The following is a 16329-nucleotide window of genomic DNA, read 5'->3' on the forward strand; positions in this document are numbered from 1 at the left end:
ACCAAACGAGTGAAAAGGGCAGGGCGAACAGTAATTGATTTTAGAAAATTGCATATTGCTTGGGGTATCAAATGGCTCAATTTTAAAATAACATCCTCCTCATCTGTTCTGACAGACAGCTAAGTTTGAAAGTAAACAATGACCCTGACGTGATTTGAACACGCAACCTTCTGATCTGGAGTCAGACGCGCTACCGTTGCGCCACAGAGTCTGATACACCATCCAACCAAACGATTTAAAACGGCAGAGCTACGATAATGAGAAAATTGCAAATAGCTCAAGGTATTCAATGAGCACATTTGGACCAAATCCACCTTTAAATAGAATCATGTATGCATCAGATTGGCTGCAAACAATGACCCTGACGTGATTTGAACACGCAACCTTCTGATCTGGAGTCAGACGCGCTACCGTTGCGCCACAGAGTCTGTTACATGATTGAACCAAACGAGTGAAAAGGGCAGGGCGAACAGCAATTGATTTTAGAAAATTGCATATTGCTTGGGGTATCAAATGGCTTTATTTTGGACTAACATCCACCTCATCTTTTCTGACAGACAGCCAAGCTTGAAAGTAAACTATGACCCTGACGTGATTTGAACACGCAACCTTCTGATCTGGAGTCAGACGTGCTACCGTTGCGCCACAGAGTCTGTTACATGATTCAACCAAACGAGTGAAAAGGGCAGGGCGAACAGCAATTGATTTTAGAAAATTGCATATTGCTTGGGGTATCAAATGGCTCAATTTTAAAATAACATCCTCCTCATCTGTTCTGACAGACAGCCAAGCTTGAAAGTAAACTATGACCCTGACGTGATTTGAACACGCAACCTTCTGATCTGGAGTCAGACGCGCTACCGTTGCGCCACAGAGTCTGTTACATGATTCAACCAAACGAGTGAAAAGGGCAGGGCGAACTATAATTGATTTTAGAAAATTGCATATTGCTTGGGGTATCAAATGGCTTCATTTTGGACTAACATCACCTCATCTTTTCTGACGGACAGCCACGCTTGAAAGTAAACTATGAGCCTGACGTGATTTGAACACGCAACCTTCTGATCTGGAGTCAGACGCGCTACCGTTGCGCCACAGAGTCAGTTACATGATTCAACCAAACGAGTGAAAAGGGCAGGGCGAACTGTGATTGATTTTAGAAAATTGCATATTGCTTGGGGTATCAAATGGCTTCATTTTGGACTAACATCCACCTCATCTTTTCTGACGGACAGCTTAAGCTTAAAAGTAAACTTTGACCCTGACGTGATTTGAACACGCAACCTTCTGATCTGGAGTCAGACGCGCTACCGTTGCGCCACAGAGTCTGATACACCATCCAACCAAACGATTTAAAACGGCAGAGCTACGATAATGAGAAAATTGCAAATAGCTCAAGGTATTCAATGAGCACATTTGGACCGAATCCACCTTTAAATAGAATGATGTATGCATCAGATTGGCTGCAAACAATGACCCTGACGTGATTTGAACACGCAACCTTCTGATCTGGAGTCAGACTCGCTACCGTTGCGCCACAGAGTTTGAGACGCGCAAGCTCATTCTACAAAGAGGACAGCTCATTTTCGGTGTAAACATTGATCCTGATGAGTTGAACAGAGGGTTTGAGTTTTGATTACATATCAGTCAAGGTATTCAATTCAATTCAATTCAAATTGTGACAAACGACACATCATTCCACAATGATGGGCTCATTAGCTTGAGTATAAACATTGTGATTGACTCTGCCTTACTTAATTCATTTCAATTTATTGATGCATCTTCTTCACGAACCGTTCAGGATGCAACCTTTGTTAGCCTAGTGTTAGCTGGGATCTTCTCCAGCACCTCCCATCCCTCATTTTAACAGGTTCTTGTTTTTTTTAAACTTCGACAACCTCATATATTAACCATGTAGCTCCTCTGCCATGTTAAAGTTGAGCAGAGCTTTAACATTGCAAAGTTAAATATACTTATATATTCTGGATCTCAACGTTCTGCAATTTCCTCTTGAACTCACTGCTGTAAAATGTTGATCAATTTTTTCAAATAAACACATTGACCAAAACATTTTGAAATATTTATGTGCCAGTGTTTAAGCATGTTCTTTCGGTTCATGAGCATTTCCCATACTGATCAGACTGTTTCCTATTTACATGTATTTATTTCACTACTAATGACACCTCACTCTGTCTTTTACTCACACAGATATCCGTCACCCCGAGGAGCTCTCGCTCCTTCGGCCAATCGAGGAAAAAAAGAAGAAGAAAGATAAAGACTCAGCTCAGGAGATCTACGACCTCACCGAGGTGCCCCTTTCCTCGGGTACTCTCATCGCACGTCACTCATACTGCTTACTTGACAGTCACATTTTATTACGAGGGGTCGAAGACTTAGAGTTGCAAAAATATGAAATACTGAATTTACTTTTTCATTTATTGAAATTAAAATGTATCCATGAATGCAAAAATCCCTATACCTATACCACAACACAATGAATACCAAAAGATTTTGCAATTTTATCAGGAAAGTTATTGCAAATGGACGACAATATAGTCCCTCTTCCTGGAGTTATTATTGTGGTATATGGGATAATGTGGTCCGAGACGGGAAATCTTGCTCTACACACAGATTCTAGAAGAAAGTTATTATAGTGTAAAATACATTCCAATTTTTCCTTTGACTGTTATCGTAAGCAGGTATTGGCATTAAAAAGCTGAAGATTAGCCAAATTATTTGAGGCCAGACTATACAAATCCCGCTCCTCGGAAAATCTGACCATCTTACATCTGCCGTCCAGCCTCCCGGCCCTTACTGTATGATGGCATGCCTGCCCACTTTACCGACTCACCTGAGATGGAGGCTGTCTACAAGATGCTGTCGGTCACCCAGCCTCCTCCCGCCCCCGAGGTCATAGCCAAGCAGTACCGCCCCGCCAGCGTGGTGGACAAGGCCCACATCAACGGCAGGTATGCCTCCACACATAAATCTGAGCTAATTTCTCTGTTTTTTCGTCAGAATGAGAGGCTGTACTGTCCAGCACACACCTGCACCATTTCCTGTAGGCAATTACATGGTGTAATTTACATACATAATCATAAGAATCTATACTTTCCTCTAAGGTGGTTGGACTCGTCCCGTTGTCTCATGCAGCAGGGAATCCAAGAAAATGACAGAGTCTGGCTTCGCTTCAAATACTTTTCCTTTTATGACATGGATCCCAAGGTTTGTGTGTGTGTGTGTGTGTCTGTGTGTGTGTGTGTGTGATGATGTTTTTATAGATACAGGATACATGCATACATGGTATTTCATTTCCCTTTGGATTTCTTCCTCCGCCCGTGCAGTATGACGTTGTGCGTCTGACCCAGCTGTATGAGCAGGCGCGCTGGGCCATCCTGCTTGAGGACATCGACTGCACCGAGGAGGAGATGATGTTGTTCGGAGCTCTCCAGGTAAAAAACACTGTTGCTGAAATGTGGACTGTCAACGGGCACGCCAACATTAAAAACATCGTGTTTTACTACGCTTTAAATGTCACATATTACAGGAATTGAATGTTGCCATGTTTATATATGAATATTTATAAAATATAAAATAATTTTTAATTTAGGGTTACAGGTCCAATATATCATTAAAAGATCTTAAAAAAAACTTTAATGAGTTTAACTACATTAAAAAAAGGTTGTTGACAAACCAAATATCAAAAAGTTTTCTATGTGTTTGGCAAATGTATTTGCCTAAATTCCACCTGGTTTAAACTACATTCTATAATAAAAATAATACAGCAACATTTAGCGCAACATTAATACTCCATACACATATTAGCAGACCACTTGAAATGAGTTTCATATTTTTTATTAAGACTTTTAGCTTAAACTACCTTTTAGAACAGATCCTGATGATACAACCACACACATCTTTTGATGTATTCTGCTTTATCATCCAAATACTATATGATTATTTATGATACATATATAATTCTCTCTAACACTCCTGTAGTACCACATCAGTAAGGTGTCTCAGTCAGAGCCCCAGATGCAGAGCTCCAATGCGGCCATGGACGACCTGGAGACGGCCCTGCAGTCGCTGGAGGTCAAGCTGGAGGGAGAGAGCAGCTCTGCGTCTGAAATGCTGGTCGGACATATAGGATGTACTTGTCTGTTACTGAGAGTCAGCTGCTGTCTGGATTAGGATGCTGTTGTCTCACCTTAATCTTAAGAATTGTCTGTGAGCTGTGTAATTACATGTCATTTAGCTGACGCTTGTTAAAATCATTATATCACTGACTTAAAAGATTGAATAAAAACTGTTTTAGCACTTAACGAAATAACCCCAAATGAACCATGAGAAGGTTTTGTCCACTGAAAAACATTGTGTTTCATCCAGGAAAACCTGACTGCACCAGATCTCAACGACTACCTGAAGATATTCAGGTGAAATCTTTCAACCACTCATTGACATCAACAATGTTTTGCCTCATTTGCTAGTCAATATGAGTAGATAACATGAAATATGACTGCATATTTCAGGCCAAAGAGGCTGACTCTAAAGGGATACAAGCAGTACTGGTTCAAGTTTCAGAATACCTCCATCTCCTATTTCAAGAGCAAAGAGGAGAGTATTGGGGAGCCCATTCAACAGATTAACCTGAAAGGTACTGAATACACTATCGCACATTTCCTCTTCAGTCTGTGAGAAGTTAATGGGGTCACTGTCAATCCTAGATCGGTACTGTAAACCACTTATGGACTCATTTTTTGAACATAACAAGATTCTGGGATCAAAGGGGACATGAAGCATTAATAAAACAGAATGTAACACAGATGCAGACGACAACATAGAGAAAATTAACTGTGACCCGGGCCAACTTAGGCGTGGATCTTAGATTCAAAATGTCCTAAAAGCATGACTCTTTGGTCGTCCTTCCTTTCTATGTCTAGGCCAAGCTATATTGCTATGTTATATTGCAGTAGTGGTTGAATTGGTTTGATATTTACCCTGCACACAGGATGTGAGGTGGCTCCGGACGTCAACGTGGCAGCGCAGAAGTTCCTAATCAGACTCCTGATCCCAGCGCCTGAGGGCATGAACGAGGTCTATCTGCGCTGTGAAAATGTGAGGACATTTGTGTGGATAGGTGACATCCTGTCATTTTCACCATCTCACTTTCAACACCTCAATCGTTGTCTCCACCTTCCGAGGTTTGCTCTCTCTCTCTCTGATTTGTGTGGTTGTTTCTCACCCTCCAGGAGCAGCAGTACGCTCAGTGGATGGCTGCTTGTCGACTGGCCTCCAAAGGCAAGACTCTGGCCGACAGCAGTTTCCAGAGTGAGATCCAGAGCATCCGGACCTTCCTGGCAATGCAAAAGAAGAGCTCCGGATCCCATGGCGACGCACCTACCAGTGATGAAAGCATCAATACCCATAGTCTGGTGTCGCCACGCTACCACAAGAAGTACAAAACCAAACAGGTAATGTATGAAGTACATATAATCTATCACGAATGCAAGCGTTTTTGAGACTACAGCACAGAGATTTTTGTACTATTGAGCTAATTGGACAATTTTGATGTGGAAAACCCCGCCCACTTTCTTTTTGAGATCTTTGTTTGAAAAATGTCATGGATAAAAAGTAAAAAAATATTACATTGAAAACGTTTGGGAAAAAAAGGCCAAATTAGAGTGAAAAAATATTCTTTCCAAAAATGTCATGGGAAAAAATTGTCCAAAAAAGTCCAAAAGAATTTGGTAGAAAGAATGTCATGAAAAAAAACATTTTAAATATTTTTGTTCTGAAAAAGTTAAATATTTTATCAAAAATGTCAGGAAAAAAGTTTCAAGATAAAAGGCAGCACAAATATAAAGACATTTTCCCCCTTTGCATGTTCCTCCAGCTGACCCCTCGCATCTTGGACGCCTACCAGAACGTGGCTCAGCTCTCACTGACCGATGCAGTGATGCGCTTTCTGCAGATCTGGCAAGCCCTGCCTGACTTTGGGCTCTCATACGTGGTTGTCAGGTTTGTAGTTCAACTTGAAGCTTTTCAGAAATAATTGTATATAATTGTTTTAGAAAATGTTTTCGCTGTTCTCATCCCAGTTAACAAGACGAGGCCCTGTCACATATAAATCTGCTGGTCAATTCAGTGCTGGTCGATAGATATGAGAAACTAGTAATCAAAACTAGCATTGTAAACATTGTAATGGTGGGAAACAACGTGGTTTCCAGGTGTGATCAAGTCAGTTTCAGCGAAGCTCGTCTTTGGTCTCAGCAAGAGCTTTAGAGGAAAGAAGCTGAGGATGTTTTTGGTCAACAGGTTTAAGGGCAGTCGAAAGGACGAGGTACTGGGCATTGCACCCAACCGTCTGATCCGCATCGACCTCGCCGTGGGTGATGTGATAAAGACCTGGCGCTACAACAACATGAAGCAGTGGAACGTCAACTGGGACATACGACAGGTGACAGGGGCCCAGTCTGCGGGTTCTAAAACATTTGTTTTCTCAAGAAGTAGCTTAATCGGATAAGGGTTTCCCTGTTTCTTTTGCTTTTTTAAAGGACCCCCCCCTCATTTCACTTGATTTACACATTTCTTTCACAGGTGAAATTCAATCTTTTTATTTTAAAACAATTGAATATCTGCTCTTCTGCTGCTTTCCTTGTGACTCCTCCAGATGGCCATAGAGTTCGAAGGCAACATCAACATTGCTTTTGGCTGCGTGACTGCCGACTGCAAAATCGTTCACGAGTTCATCGGAGGTTACATTTTCATGTCCACGCGCAGCCGCGCAAAGAGCGACACGCTCAACGAGGAGCTTTTCCACAAGCTGACCGGTGGCCATGAGGCTCTCTGAGACTAAAACACACAAAAGGGAAAAACAAAAAACAAAAGAAAACATCACATCTCCGGCTGTGTTTCGATAATGGAAAACAGGTGGATGTTCCTTTCCGGCTACTACAAAAGCATCACAAGTGTACAACATGTGGACAAAACTATATATTCTGCTTCCTGTGTAATGTGTTACAACCCACCTGGTCAGTCCAGCCACGTTTTTATAGATAGCCTTTGTTCCACACACACACACACACACACACACACACCCACGGGTGAACCCTATCAGTGAGTGGACCACATCTTCAAACAGTTCAAGACTTCAGAGGTCCTCATGCTGACTTCCCCTTTACTTCATGATGGAGCGCCGCTGGCACCAGGTGCTGGACTACAGGTCCTGGATCAGTAGACTTGACACTCGAACTCACCGCACCGCGAAAAAACAGCATCAGCCAGGAGGAACTTTTTTTTTGTTTAGTCGCTGTAAGCTGCTGTCGCTCGGGACGCGGAGCCTGGCTTTGTCCAGAGATGCAGACTAGACTACATTATCACAGCAAAGAGTCAACGGTCAAAAACAAAAAAACGCATAGATAAGAAACATTTATTAAAATAAACGAATACAGCAATTTGCTTTTCATTCTCTGTTGTTTTCCTGACGTTGAACTTGCGGTTGGTAATTTCTGTTGGTTCCTTCCCGGGAAGCTTCCAACCATTTATCTACCCTCACATTGTGTCCTTGTGTGTGTGTGTCCTTGTGTGTGTGTGTCCATATCTTTCAGAAACAGCTACAGCATCCGTTAACTAAAACCACAGTGTCTGTATCCTCCGCTTTCCTATAATTAGTCTATCGCCACATCCAAAATGTCTCCAAAAGACATTTAAAGGCCCAGCTGGTTTATGTTAGCTGTAAGTCCAAACTTGTTGCGTATTTTACAACAGCAAAGTGAAATTATGATCATAGTCAATGTCTGCCATAGTTTATTTGGCAATGCTATACTTTAAATATTTGGAAGCAGAACTTTAAAGGTTTACTAATTTAGTTCCAAATTCGGGTTGATTTCTGAATGGATTCTCCCATTGTGTTACTGAGGGAACTCTCCTCTGATGCTACTGCAGTGGTAGGATGCTCCCTGAAACACAGAACAAAGGGGGCTTCAGTGAAGTGAAAAGCACTCAGTTTAAATTGAGTCAAGCCCTGTGGAGTTTTTTTTCTTACTTGTAGGTCTCAGTTTTAAGGCTCGGCTAAAGTATTTAGGCTGAAGTTTTCCCTGTGCGTCACCTGCAGTCAGCAACACACCGTTATCCGACCAGAAGAACTCAACGCCATCTGCTTGTGCACACACATAAAACACATGACAAAACCGACAAACAGACGTAGTCGGGTGTATTCGGTAGCAGTTGATAGTGGTTGAGCTTACCAGCAAGAGCTTTGAGAACATCAATATACACAGCTAGATCACAGTCTTTCCTCATTCCTGGTGGAAAGATGAAAGACACTCATCAGTCTGAATGTTCAGCAGACTTCTCTGAGTCACACGCACAGCTTACCGCTGATTACGCCCTCCTCCCCTGGAAGGCCCGGTGCCAGGTGGATGTGTGTCCTCTTCATGCGGCTCAGGCCCTGCTGCTGGATGGAGCTCCAGTTGCGGAGGTAGGAGCCGTGAATGGCCTCAGCGGGGCAGTCCGGAGAACCAACCAGGACTGGTTTCAGCTCCAAATCCGTTACCTGATCACAGCAGTATTCCACCGCAGCAAGAATTAAGTGCTATTATACAGGAGAGAACTAACCTACCTGAAGGGACATCTGAGTGGTACTACATGTTGTGATCTAATTGAACTACTATCAGGATAACAATACAAGACCAATTGAGGTTTGTACATCTCATGTTCTGCTGAAATGTTTGCAACATATGAGAAAAACAGATAACACAATTAAATTAAGTAAATGTAGTCAGAGCTGATGATACATGTTAGCACCAGCGTTGACGTTATAGTCTTCTTTGTGTACCTTTACTTAAGTCTGATTTATTGAAGTGACATGACATTTCTTTTTAGGCTGCTTTTCAGAAGATAACGGCTTTGGTCATCTCGAAATTTGATTTACATTTCAATTTTGAAGATGTAAATTGGTTTGTTTCCAAACACTCAGATAAGATAAGCAGATCTACAAAAACGTTGTGTTGCTATCTATTATATTTGTGTGTAAATCGAGAATATACCGAATATAAAACCGGCCCTTTGGGATAATAGATCCTTGCTTGCGGTTCTTTCTGATGAAATGAAATTTCCCCATACCGGTAATGAGTGGCCCTGACTGGCTCGAATCCGCAGGCGGCCGTTCTCTGGGTGGGCGCTGAGCTTAAAGCGCTTCTTGTCATTTGTGGCCACGATTCTTTCGACATCTTCCAATGAGTATGCGCGGAACTGCGGGTGAGCCAAGAGTTCCTCCACAAACATGAAGCCATCTGTGACAATGACAGTTGGCTACGGTCACATTTCCACAAAGGATGGTCTCTGTTGTCATAAACTCTTTGCTTTTTTTGTTAAAAATAAATCAAATGTCCACACTGGCAATGCTTGTTGTGTCAGAATCTGAAGAATAAAACAAAAGGGAAATTTGTTGTGCTATCTGGATCAGATTGTGATGAGCTCACCTGAACCTATTTCAAGACCCATCTGGTTGGCTCCATGGCGAAGAGCATAGGAAAGGGACTTAGACAGGCGGACATCCCTGTCCTTGTAGGGCAGAAGACACACGCACACACACACATTCCAATTCAAATCTAAATATAGCTCTGGTATGAATATAGGATCTTGTCTTCAACATGGCTAACAATTCATACTGCCTACCATAAGACAAGGGTGTCAAGAGGCAGATATGAAGTAATGGAACAATATCCCAGTTAATAAGCCTCTAGTATCTCACCTCTCCACCACGACTTCCTCTATTCCCTCTTTCTCCTCTTCCCCTTCTTCCTCCACTGCTGCTGTCCATTTAAATACACCTGTTCAGTTATTCAGATCGTACGTCGAAGCTCTTCGATACCGGCCATGGATTTGACTTATGTTAATTCAGCAAAACACCCACCCCGATCACACAACTGTAAACAAACGTTCAGCTTTGTACTTCCGGGTTGTTTCCATCATTTGCCTGTAGGCGGCACTGTGGCGGATTGATTTGCGGTGTCGCGGCACCACCGAAGAAGAAAAGCAATTGTCCCGGAAAAAAATCATCACTCAGACAGATAGCTGCTGCAGGTAAAATAATACAAAAATAAATATGACTCACGACTCAAATATATCACCTGAGAGTCTATGCCGTACATTGTCCGGGAACCCGAAGGGCATGGCGATTTAACCAAACAATACATATTGTAACTGCTGGTGGAAAATATCCCGGCGTTGGAATTTTACTCAAGAGGCAGAGCTACATTTGCTAACTGATTTTAGCATATTTAAGTTGGGGCTGGATGTTGTTCTCAGCAAACAATCTCGCTAATTGGGATGATTTTGTTTCTCTACAATATATCCGCCGCGGTTTTCTCTGTTTATTTCTTTCTCACCCGCATGCCCCTGTCTTTTTTGTAACGCTAAATAGTTTTACAACCTAGACTAAGTTGCCAGTGGACTGAAGACGTCGGAAGGGTTACCATGGAAACGTAACGTAAAATACATTCCTGGATGAGGTGACTGTGAGCTGTCAATAAACCGCGTTTAAGGAGAGGAAGGAGCCCTTCCTTCCGTAAGTGCTTATTTTTCTACTTGTACCCAAACATGTTTTTTATCTTTAACGGTACGTGATGTTATTTTGTACTACTATTAGCAAGCCAAACGTGCCCTAGTTCACCGAAAACGGGTAAAGGAAGAGAACAACAAAAGTCATAAAGTGCCCTCAGTGGAGAAAACACTATGGCGGCACCATGAAGACTGGCTGGTTGTCAAGCTGTGGCTCCCCACAACATGGCCCTCAGACAAACATGGCCCTCAGACAAATTGTACTTACGTATAGTTTATAGTTGAACTTAATTTATACAGGGGGCAAATGAAGCAATAACAAATCAATGTACAATGTTATCAGGGCAGGGCAGTATTAGTTTCCCTGGATCCAGACCTTTGAATCAGCTCACTCCTTAAAGTTCAGTTCAGTCAGGCACAAGTAATATTCTAACAGTGCTTCAAGCGTGATGGGTGAACTTTAGGACCTGTGTGTGGCTCTCAAGGATGGTCACATTCCTGTACTCCCTAATATTTGATAAGGTACCCTGCCACATGTTGTGCTCTTAATGGTAATTTAGGTAAACTGACCCCTTATGGATGCTTCCCTAAGACAGATGACTAAGTTCATTATTTCCTGACTGACTGGTGATTTAGTTCGTTAGTGGCAGCTTTTTCCTCTTTGTGTCTCTGCTTTCTTTCATTTTGGCCTCCGTTCAGGTGCCTCAGCCTCAGGTGATGGAGTTCCCTCTGCACTCCCAGCAGCTGCTGTCAGCTCTTCGCTCCCAGCGCCAGCGGGGCTTCCTCTGTGACTGCACCGTCATGCTGGGCCCGTCCCGTTTCCTGGCTCACAAGGCTGTCTTGGCTTCCTGCTCGCCCTTCTTCCACATGTTCTTCTCGGACTCTCCAGGGTTGCTCGGTGGAAACACCACTAGCAGCTCTGTCACACTCGACAGCGATATTGTCACGTCTGCTGCTTTTGGCCTGCTCTTGGACTTTGTCTATGAAGGCGTGCTGCAGCTGGAGGAGTCTCCGCCGGTGGAGGACGTGTTGGCGGCTGCGAGCTTTCTGCACATGAACGAGGTGGTGAGAGTCTGCAAAAGACGGCTGCAGAGACGAGGGCCTCTCGCTGAGGCAGACAGCACCCGCTCTGAAGAGAGCACCGGTGCGAGGAGGGCACCACAGTCGGGGGGGGGGGGTGTGGGGGAAATTGCAGCCGGGCCGGCGGCGGCCATGGTAGGTGATTCCATGAATTCAGTCGCAGTGGCGGCCCCATTCCCATCATTATTCACAATGACGGGGAAAATTCAGTTGGAGTCTGCGAAGCCCGAACGGAGGACTGGTGGGAGGTCATCAGACGCACAAGTTCAGACTCCCCTGAGCCCCGACCTTGCTGATACCACGCAGCCAGGCATGGGAGCCCATCCTCTGCCCACAGGCGGGGAGCTGACGCACGGCGTCATCACAGGCCGGTCTGGCCCCGCCGCAGAAGGTCATGCCAGGTTGGGGACTGGAGGTCATGGAGAGGTGTCGGCCTTCTGCAGCCCTTGCAGCACTACTGAGACCTACAGGTACGGGTTGGATTTGTATTGAAAAAAGTTTTTGCTTTATTTACAGAGGGAGATTTTGAAGACTTGTTGTTACTAGAAAGCTGCTTAGAGTATATGCTTCTCTCTTTCAGCAGCCACTGTAGTAACCAGCAGCCCTCCTCGTCTTCCCCCTCCATGGTGCCGGTGAGTCAGGCTGGTGGCCGGTCAGTGGTTGCTTATTCCCAGTCCACCCTCTCCTCGAGCCCACAGCAGGACGTACTCCGACTACCACGTGATGACTCTGTGAGGAATCCCTCAGAGGTTGGCCCGGGAGGTACATCAGGTACCTCACAAAACCCAACACACTCACCGCCGCAGCGGCCACTGCACCAGATCCGAATCAACAACGCTGTGTCTCTTCAATGCCAAAGCTTGGACTTTCCTTGTGCTCCTCAGACACAAACCCTAAAGGGACCTGAGGGGAATATGGGAGCTCTGCCCTCCACTAGAAATAAAAAAACTGAGCCTCCTATAGACAGAGTGGGGACAGACTACAATGATGGAGATCCTTTGAAAGTCAAAGTGGAGGCCATTGTCATATCTGACGAAGAGCTAGAGGAGAAGAAAGAGGAAGGACAATCTGTGATGGAAGTAGACGATGAGTTTGAAGAAGAGGAGGAGTTGCACAACCTTCGCTTTCTTTCTTCCAACACACAAGGCACCTTGCGAATGACCTCCCATTCAAATGACTACTCCTTTCCCCTCTCTCCTTCCTCCTCGTCCTCCGGTGCCGGCCCTTCTTCACAGGACACTTCGTCCTTTGCCCTCATTCCTCCATCCATAGCTCAGCCGCAGTCAGACCCTCCTTCCTACTTCCAGGACTACCAGGACTCAATGGGGAACTTTGTAGAGGACCTCCCCACATGTGGAGTGTGTGGAAAGACGTTCTCATGCTCATACACACTACGGCGCCACGCCATCGTGCACACGCGCGAACGGCCCTACGAGTGTCGCTACTGCTACCGGAGCTACACGCAATCAGGCGACCTGTACAGACACATACGGAAGAACCATGACCACACACTGCCCGCCAAACGCAGCAAGGTCGACGTGGAGCCCTCCCTGCCACCACAACCCCCCCCCTCTTAGCTAACACACACCACTTGAACTTAATAGCTTAGTAGCGCTGAGTGACCGGGTCCAGCAGGTGTCGACAGCCAATCACACTTCAGAGTAGGCCTGCCCAAATTAAGTGGGTAATAAATATCGCCTGACGGTCAGAAAAATATAAACCGACTACAGCAAGCAGAGATGAAAAGGTATTCATCTTCTTCTACAGAAAGTTTCACCTCAGCCGCAGCCATCTCAGTTGTGTTCAACAGTGCCTTAACGGCGCACAACTTAACAATCCTCGTCTCACACATGACCCATATTAGATCAACACAAGAGCTTGGAGATTTTGATCTCTCACGTACACACACACACACACAAAGTGAACACAGGCGACGTGGCAGTCCTCATTCATCTTACTTACATGCTCAATGTTCATGTGTGGCTTCCACATTATTGTGCTACCTTCCAAAGTTTTGCAGAGATTTTACAATTTAGGTTTGTCATTTTAAGACTTTTATCATTAACTATGATAATATATCATTAATGTCATTGTTAGACAATTTTAGAAGATTACAATTTCAAAAGGTTCAAACAAGAGATTTGACATCCTACACTTTTGTGTAGGATGTCAGGGATTTGTATTAGTTACAAGAATTGTAATTTGTAAGACTGCCTTTTCAGTGTGTGACACTGCCAGTAAACTTTGATTCATTTGATGACACTCATGGGCACAGGAAACCCCCCCCCCTCCCCCCCCCCCAAAAAAAAAACTTTTACAGGTTGAGGAAACCTCAGGCTGAGCGTCAGTGGGTTCCTCGTGTGGACAGATTGATCCCAAAAGATTTAGGTTAAATGCATATGACAGAAATAATATACACGACCTGGTAGTTTGCACTGAAGAATTAGTTTGGGCAGCAACTATGTTTGGCTTGTGTTTTTGCCCATGTGACCGTTCTCTTTATAGTGTTTCTCCAGGAATGAGACAGAATACACAGTACGGAACAGTCAATAATTCTGCCTTCTGTTTAAGTGTTTGAACTTTGTGTCTGAATTGCCGTCTGGAATCTGTTCGTCTACAATATTTCACATGGAATTACAGTTTCTATATGTTCTAATGAAAGTGGGTTTGTATTTGAGTTTGGGATACTCAAAAGAAACAGATTGAACTGAGTCAGCGATCATTTATCCTCGTGTCACGGTGTGTTCAAAATAAACCGGGGAATAAACACTGTTCAAAAGAAACAAAGTGAAATTATTGTTTCAGTTAATGACAAAAACACACAGGTTAGTCAGACTTTATTTTATTACAAAATAAGATACAAAAATATAAACATCCCGTCTATGAGTCTGCAACCGTACAACAGTAACAGGAAGACTGAACTCGTGAGCATTTCTCTGACTGACTGTCGCCAGTATTCAGCAAACTGTTTGCTTCACTCGTTTCCTCTGGGCAGAACCTTGCTCCCTTTATTCAGTCTTCTACTGGACCGTGGATCTGTGAAGAGACAAAATGTCATCATCTACTTAGAAAACTCTACTTCTATTTCTGATTAAATTATTTTCCAGTAAATATAATTAGTCAATGAAGCTGCTTTCAGCAAGTCTGACAGTATTGCTAAACTGAAGAAAAACAATAAAAATCACAGAGCCGCAATATTGTTAAAAATACATACATAACCCGGAAATGTATTTTTAATCGAAAAATATTGTGTCTTTAAGTGCCACAGACGATTCTGGACTAAGTTATGACTGGAGGCTGAATCAAACTGTTATTAGGCCTAATCTGGGACAAGGAATGGAGAAAAAAGACTTAACACAACTAAACATTGAAACAAAGAGGTGAGCCACTCTCTTCAAACCCTGAATTACTGGGTGAGCTGCCAAACTCACCGCCTCAGCCAACTCGGGCCAATCCATCGCCATCACGACCGCGTCGTCCGAGTTTGGAGGCGTCTCCAGGTTCCAGTAGGTCAGCTTGTCAAACACAGAGGACACCCTCATCAACCTGTCCTGGACACACACACACACACAGCAACATAATATTTATCATCATGAAGACATTGTCTCAGGAGCCTTACCCGCACAAAAATGTGATTTTCCTAATGTTTGACTGAACCAGAATGCTTGTCAGTTTACCTCTTGATCCGAGCTGGGCTTGTTGATATCTTTCAGCACCAAGCCAGTGTAGCCCTGTGGACAGCTGAGCTCCTGCCCCTTCAACCCACGCCCTCGGAATGACACGGTCTTCTCTGTAACGACAACAATGCACAAACAATCCCCCACTAAAAGCTACTGTGAGACACACCTTTTTCAATCTGTGGATTATACATGCGTTGTTTGTTGTGATTCGGTATTGATCTCCACAGCTGTTTTCTATAAAGCACAAACGGGACCAATAACAACACGCTTCAGTCTCGCTGGGAACGCTTCAGTCTGAACGCTGGGAGGGGGGCTGAGTGTACCCAGTTTGCAGTCCTTGGTGGTAGCAGTGAGGTACTCAGAGACATGGGCCGGCCCTTCGTGTTCAATCTCACAAGGCATGAGGTGAACTGGGACCCTCTGGGCCTGAGCCACAGACGAGACATCAACACGTGTAACACTGGTGTTACGGGACATCCTGCAACCAGAAGACAAGAAGGGACCAAAATATGAACAACTACCGCTTACACTATGACAATTAAACATTTTTTTATTGCTGTCATTTCAGCCATGCAAGGGTTGTTTCTGAAGTAACGTTATATGCTGGCTCTAACAGCTCAGCAATGTTCATTTAGTATTGGGAGCTCTGACAACAACCAGCAGTCTATTACCGTAAATAAACCTCATGCTACCTCTATTAAAGATGTTGTCGTGATAGCTTGTATTATTCTTCAACGTTATCAAACATCTCGTTAAAAGAATTACATTTGGAAAATATACATGAAACATTACCTTAAAGGAGTTTTTTGCTTGCTTAGAATGAAATTAATAAAATTTGTCTGATTCCGGGTTGCGCAAGTCGCAGCATCTGATTGGACGAAAGTTTCTTCTTCTACGCTGGCGGGTACGTTGGCGGGTTCTTTTTCTGTTCCTCCGCAGGATGTCGCCTCCTGTTGACAAGTCGAACTTCTTTTTTACTTTTACTGTCTTTCTTTAAGATTGAGTA

The 16329-nt window shown here is 43.9% G+C and overlaps 4 protein-coding genes and 7 non-coding genes across 14 annotated transcripts in view; 2 read left to right on the forward strand and 9 right to left on the reverse strand.

The window, feature by feature from the left end:
• fermt3b (FERM domain containing kindlin 3b) overlaps positions 1-7264 on the forward strand; it is a 104961-nt gene extending 97697 nt beyond the window's left edge. The window contains exons 4-15 of the mRNA XM_037460998.2: positions 2209-2325; positions 2801-2969; positions 3123-3225; positions 3345-3452; positions 4000-4134; positions 4387-4433; positions 4530-4654; positions 5009-5115; positions 5250-5471; positions 5894-6018; positions 6316-6457; positions 6671-7264. Of these exons, the coding sequence (XP_037316895.1) occupies positions 2209-2325; positions 2801-2969; positions 3123-3225; positions 3345-3452; positions 4000-4134; positions 4387-4433; positions 4530-4654; positions 5009-5115; positions 5250-5471; positions 5894-6018; positions 6316-6457; positions 6671-6850 (1580 nt within the window). The 3' untranslated portion in view covers positions 6851-7264. The remainder of the gene's footprint in view (positions 1-2208; positions 2326-2800; positions 2970-3122; positions 3226-3344; positions 3453-3999; positions 4135-4386; positions 4434-4529; positions 4655-5008; positions 5116-5249; positions 5472-5893; positions 6019-6315; positions 6458-6670) is intronic.
• trnaw-cca (transfer RNA tryptophan (anticodon CCA)) lies at positions 140-211 on the reverse strand. Its single transcript has one exon. It is a non-coding gene; the product is annotated as a tRNA-Trp (tRNA).
• trnaw-cca (transfer RNA tryptophan (anticodon CCA)) lies at positions 357-428 on the reverse strand. Its single transcript has one exon. It is a non-coding gene; the product is annotated as a tRNA-Trp (tRNA).
• On the reverse strand, positions 582-653 carry trnaw-cca (transfer RNA tryptophan (anticodon CCA)). The gene has a single exon. It is a non-coding gene; the product is annotated as a tRNA-Trp (tRNA).
• Positions 807-878, reverse strand: trnaw-cca (transfer RNA tryptophan (anticodon CCA)). The gene has a single exon. It is a non-coding gene; the product is annotated as a tRNA-Trp (tRNA).
• trnaw-cca (transfer RNA tryptophan (anticodon CCA)) lies at positions 1031-1102 on the reverse strand. The gene has a single exon. It is a non-coding gene; the product is annotated as a tRNA-Trp (tRNA).
• trnaw-cca (transfer RNA tryptophan (anticodon CCA)) lies at positions 1257-1328 on the reverse strand. The gene has a single exon. It is a non-coding gene; the product is annotated as a tRNA-Trp (tRNA).
• trnaw-cca (transfer RNA tryptophan (anticodon CCA)) lies at positions 1474-1545 on the reverse strand. The gene has a single exon. It is a non-coding gene; the product is annotated as a tRNA-Trp (tRNA).
• Positions 7265-7413: 149 nt separating the features above from the next.
• On the reverse strand, positions 7414-9971 carry trpt1 (tRNA phosphotransferase 1). The gene is made up of 7 exons (XM_037461002.2): positions 9755-9971; positions 9483-9564; positions 9124-9293; positions 8377-8554; positions 8247-8303; positions 8045-8155; positions 7414-7958 (listed from the first exon to the last, which is right to left on the reverse strand). The coding sequence occupies exons 1-7, from the start codon at positions 9821-9823 to the stop codon at positions 7936-7938; spliced, it is 690 nt and encodes a 229-aa protein (XP_037316899.2). The 5' UTR covers positions 9824-9971; the 3' UTR covers positions 7414-7935.
• A 38-nt stretch (positions 9972-10009) lies between these two features.
• Positions 10010-13932, forward strand: zbtb3 (zinc finger and BTB domain containing 3). 3 transcript variants are annotated; one of them, XM_037460999.2, is made up of 4 exons: positions 10010-10086; positions 10427-10570; positions 11263-12113; positions 12224-13932. In XM_037460999.2, exons 3-4 carry the CDS (start codon positions 11281-11283, stop codon positions 13218-13220), a joined length of 1830 nt encoding a protein of 609 aa, XP_037316896.2. In that variant the 5' UTR covers positions 10010-10086; positions 10427-10570; positions 11263-11280; the 3' UTR covers positions 13221-13932. The 3 variants fall into 3 exon arrangements, with proteins under 3 accessions (XP_037316896.2, XP_037316898.2, XP_037316897.2); XM_037461001.2 differs by having other exon boundaries at positions 12227-13932; XM_037461000.2 differs by having other exon boundaries at positions 10016-10086; positions 10440-10570.
• Positions 13933-14447: 515 nt separating this feature from the next.
• Positions 14448-16237, reverse strand: rnaseh2c (ribonuclease H2, subunit C). 2 transcript variants are annotated; one of them, XM_037461003.2, is made up of 5 exons: positions 16116-16237; positions 15647-15801; positions 15321-15433; positions 15075-15194; positions 14448-14679 (listed from the first exon to the last, which is right to left on the reverse strand). In XM_037461003.2, exons 2-5 carry the CDS (start codon positions 15798-15800, stop codon positions 14656-14658), a joined length of 411 nt encoding a protein of 136 aa, XP_037316900.1. In that variant the 5' UTR covers position 15801; positions 16116-16237; the 3' UTR covers positions 14448-14655. The 2 variants fall into 2 exon arrangements, with proteins under 2 accessions (XP_037316900.1, XP_062416508.1); XM_062560524.1 differs by lacking the exon at positions 16116-16237 and adding an exon at positions 16016-16107.
• Between the last annotated feature and the right edge of the window lie 92 nt (positions 16238-16329).

Source organism: Pungitius pungitius, chromosome 2 (genome assembly GCF_949316345.1).
Source record: "Pungitius pungitius chromosome 2, fPunPun2.1, whole genome shotgun sequence".
Lineage (NCBI taxonomy): Eukaryota > Metazoa > Chordata > Actinopteri > Perciformes > Gasterosteidae > Pungitius > Pungitius pungitius.

Excerpts from the sequence above, each read along its gene's own strand:
- rnaseh2c (XM_037461003.2), bottom strand. The coding sequence starts at position 15,800 with ATGTCCCGTAACACCAGTGTTACACGTGTTGATGTCTCGTCTGTGGCT. Across the intron at positions 15,434-15,646 it reads CACCAAGGACTGCAAACTGG|AGAAGACCGTGTCATTCCGA; the intron begins GTACACTCAGCC and ends TTGTCGTTACAG. Across the intron at positions 14,680-15,074 it reads GGCCCGAGTTGGCTGAGGCG|ATCCACGGTCCAGTAGAAGA; the intron begins GTGAGTTTGGCA and ends GTCTCTTCACAG.
- zbtb3 (XM_037460999.2), top strand. The coding sequence starts at position 11,281 with ATGGAGTTCCCTCTGCACTCCCAGCAGCTGCTGTCAGCTCTTCGCTCC. Across the intron at positions 12,114-12,223 it reads AGCACTACTGAGACCTACAG|CAGCCACTGTAGTAACCAGC; the intron begins GTACGGGTTGGA and ends TCTCTCTTTCAG.
- trpt1 (XM_037461002.2), bottom strand. The coding sequence starts at position 9,823 with ATGGACAGCAGCAGTGGAGGAAGAAGGGGAAGAGGAGAAAGAGGGAAT. Across the intron at positions 8,304-8,376 it reads GGAGGAGGGCGTAATCAGCG|GAATGAGGAAAGACTGTGAT; the intron begins GTAAGCTGTGCG and ends TCTTTCCACCAG. Across the intron at positions 8,156-8,246 it reads TGTTCTCAAAGCTCTTGCTG|ATGGCGTTGAGTTCTTCTGG; the intron begins GTAAGCTCAACC and ends GTGCACAAGCAG.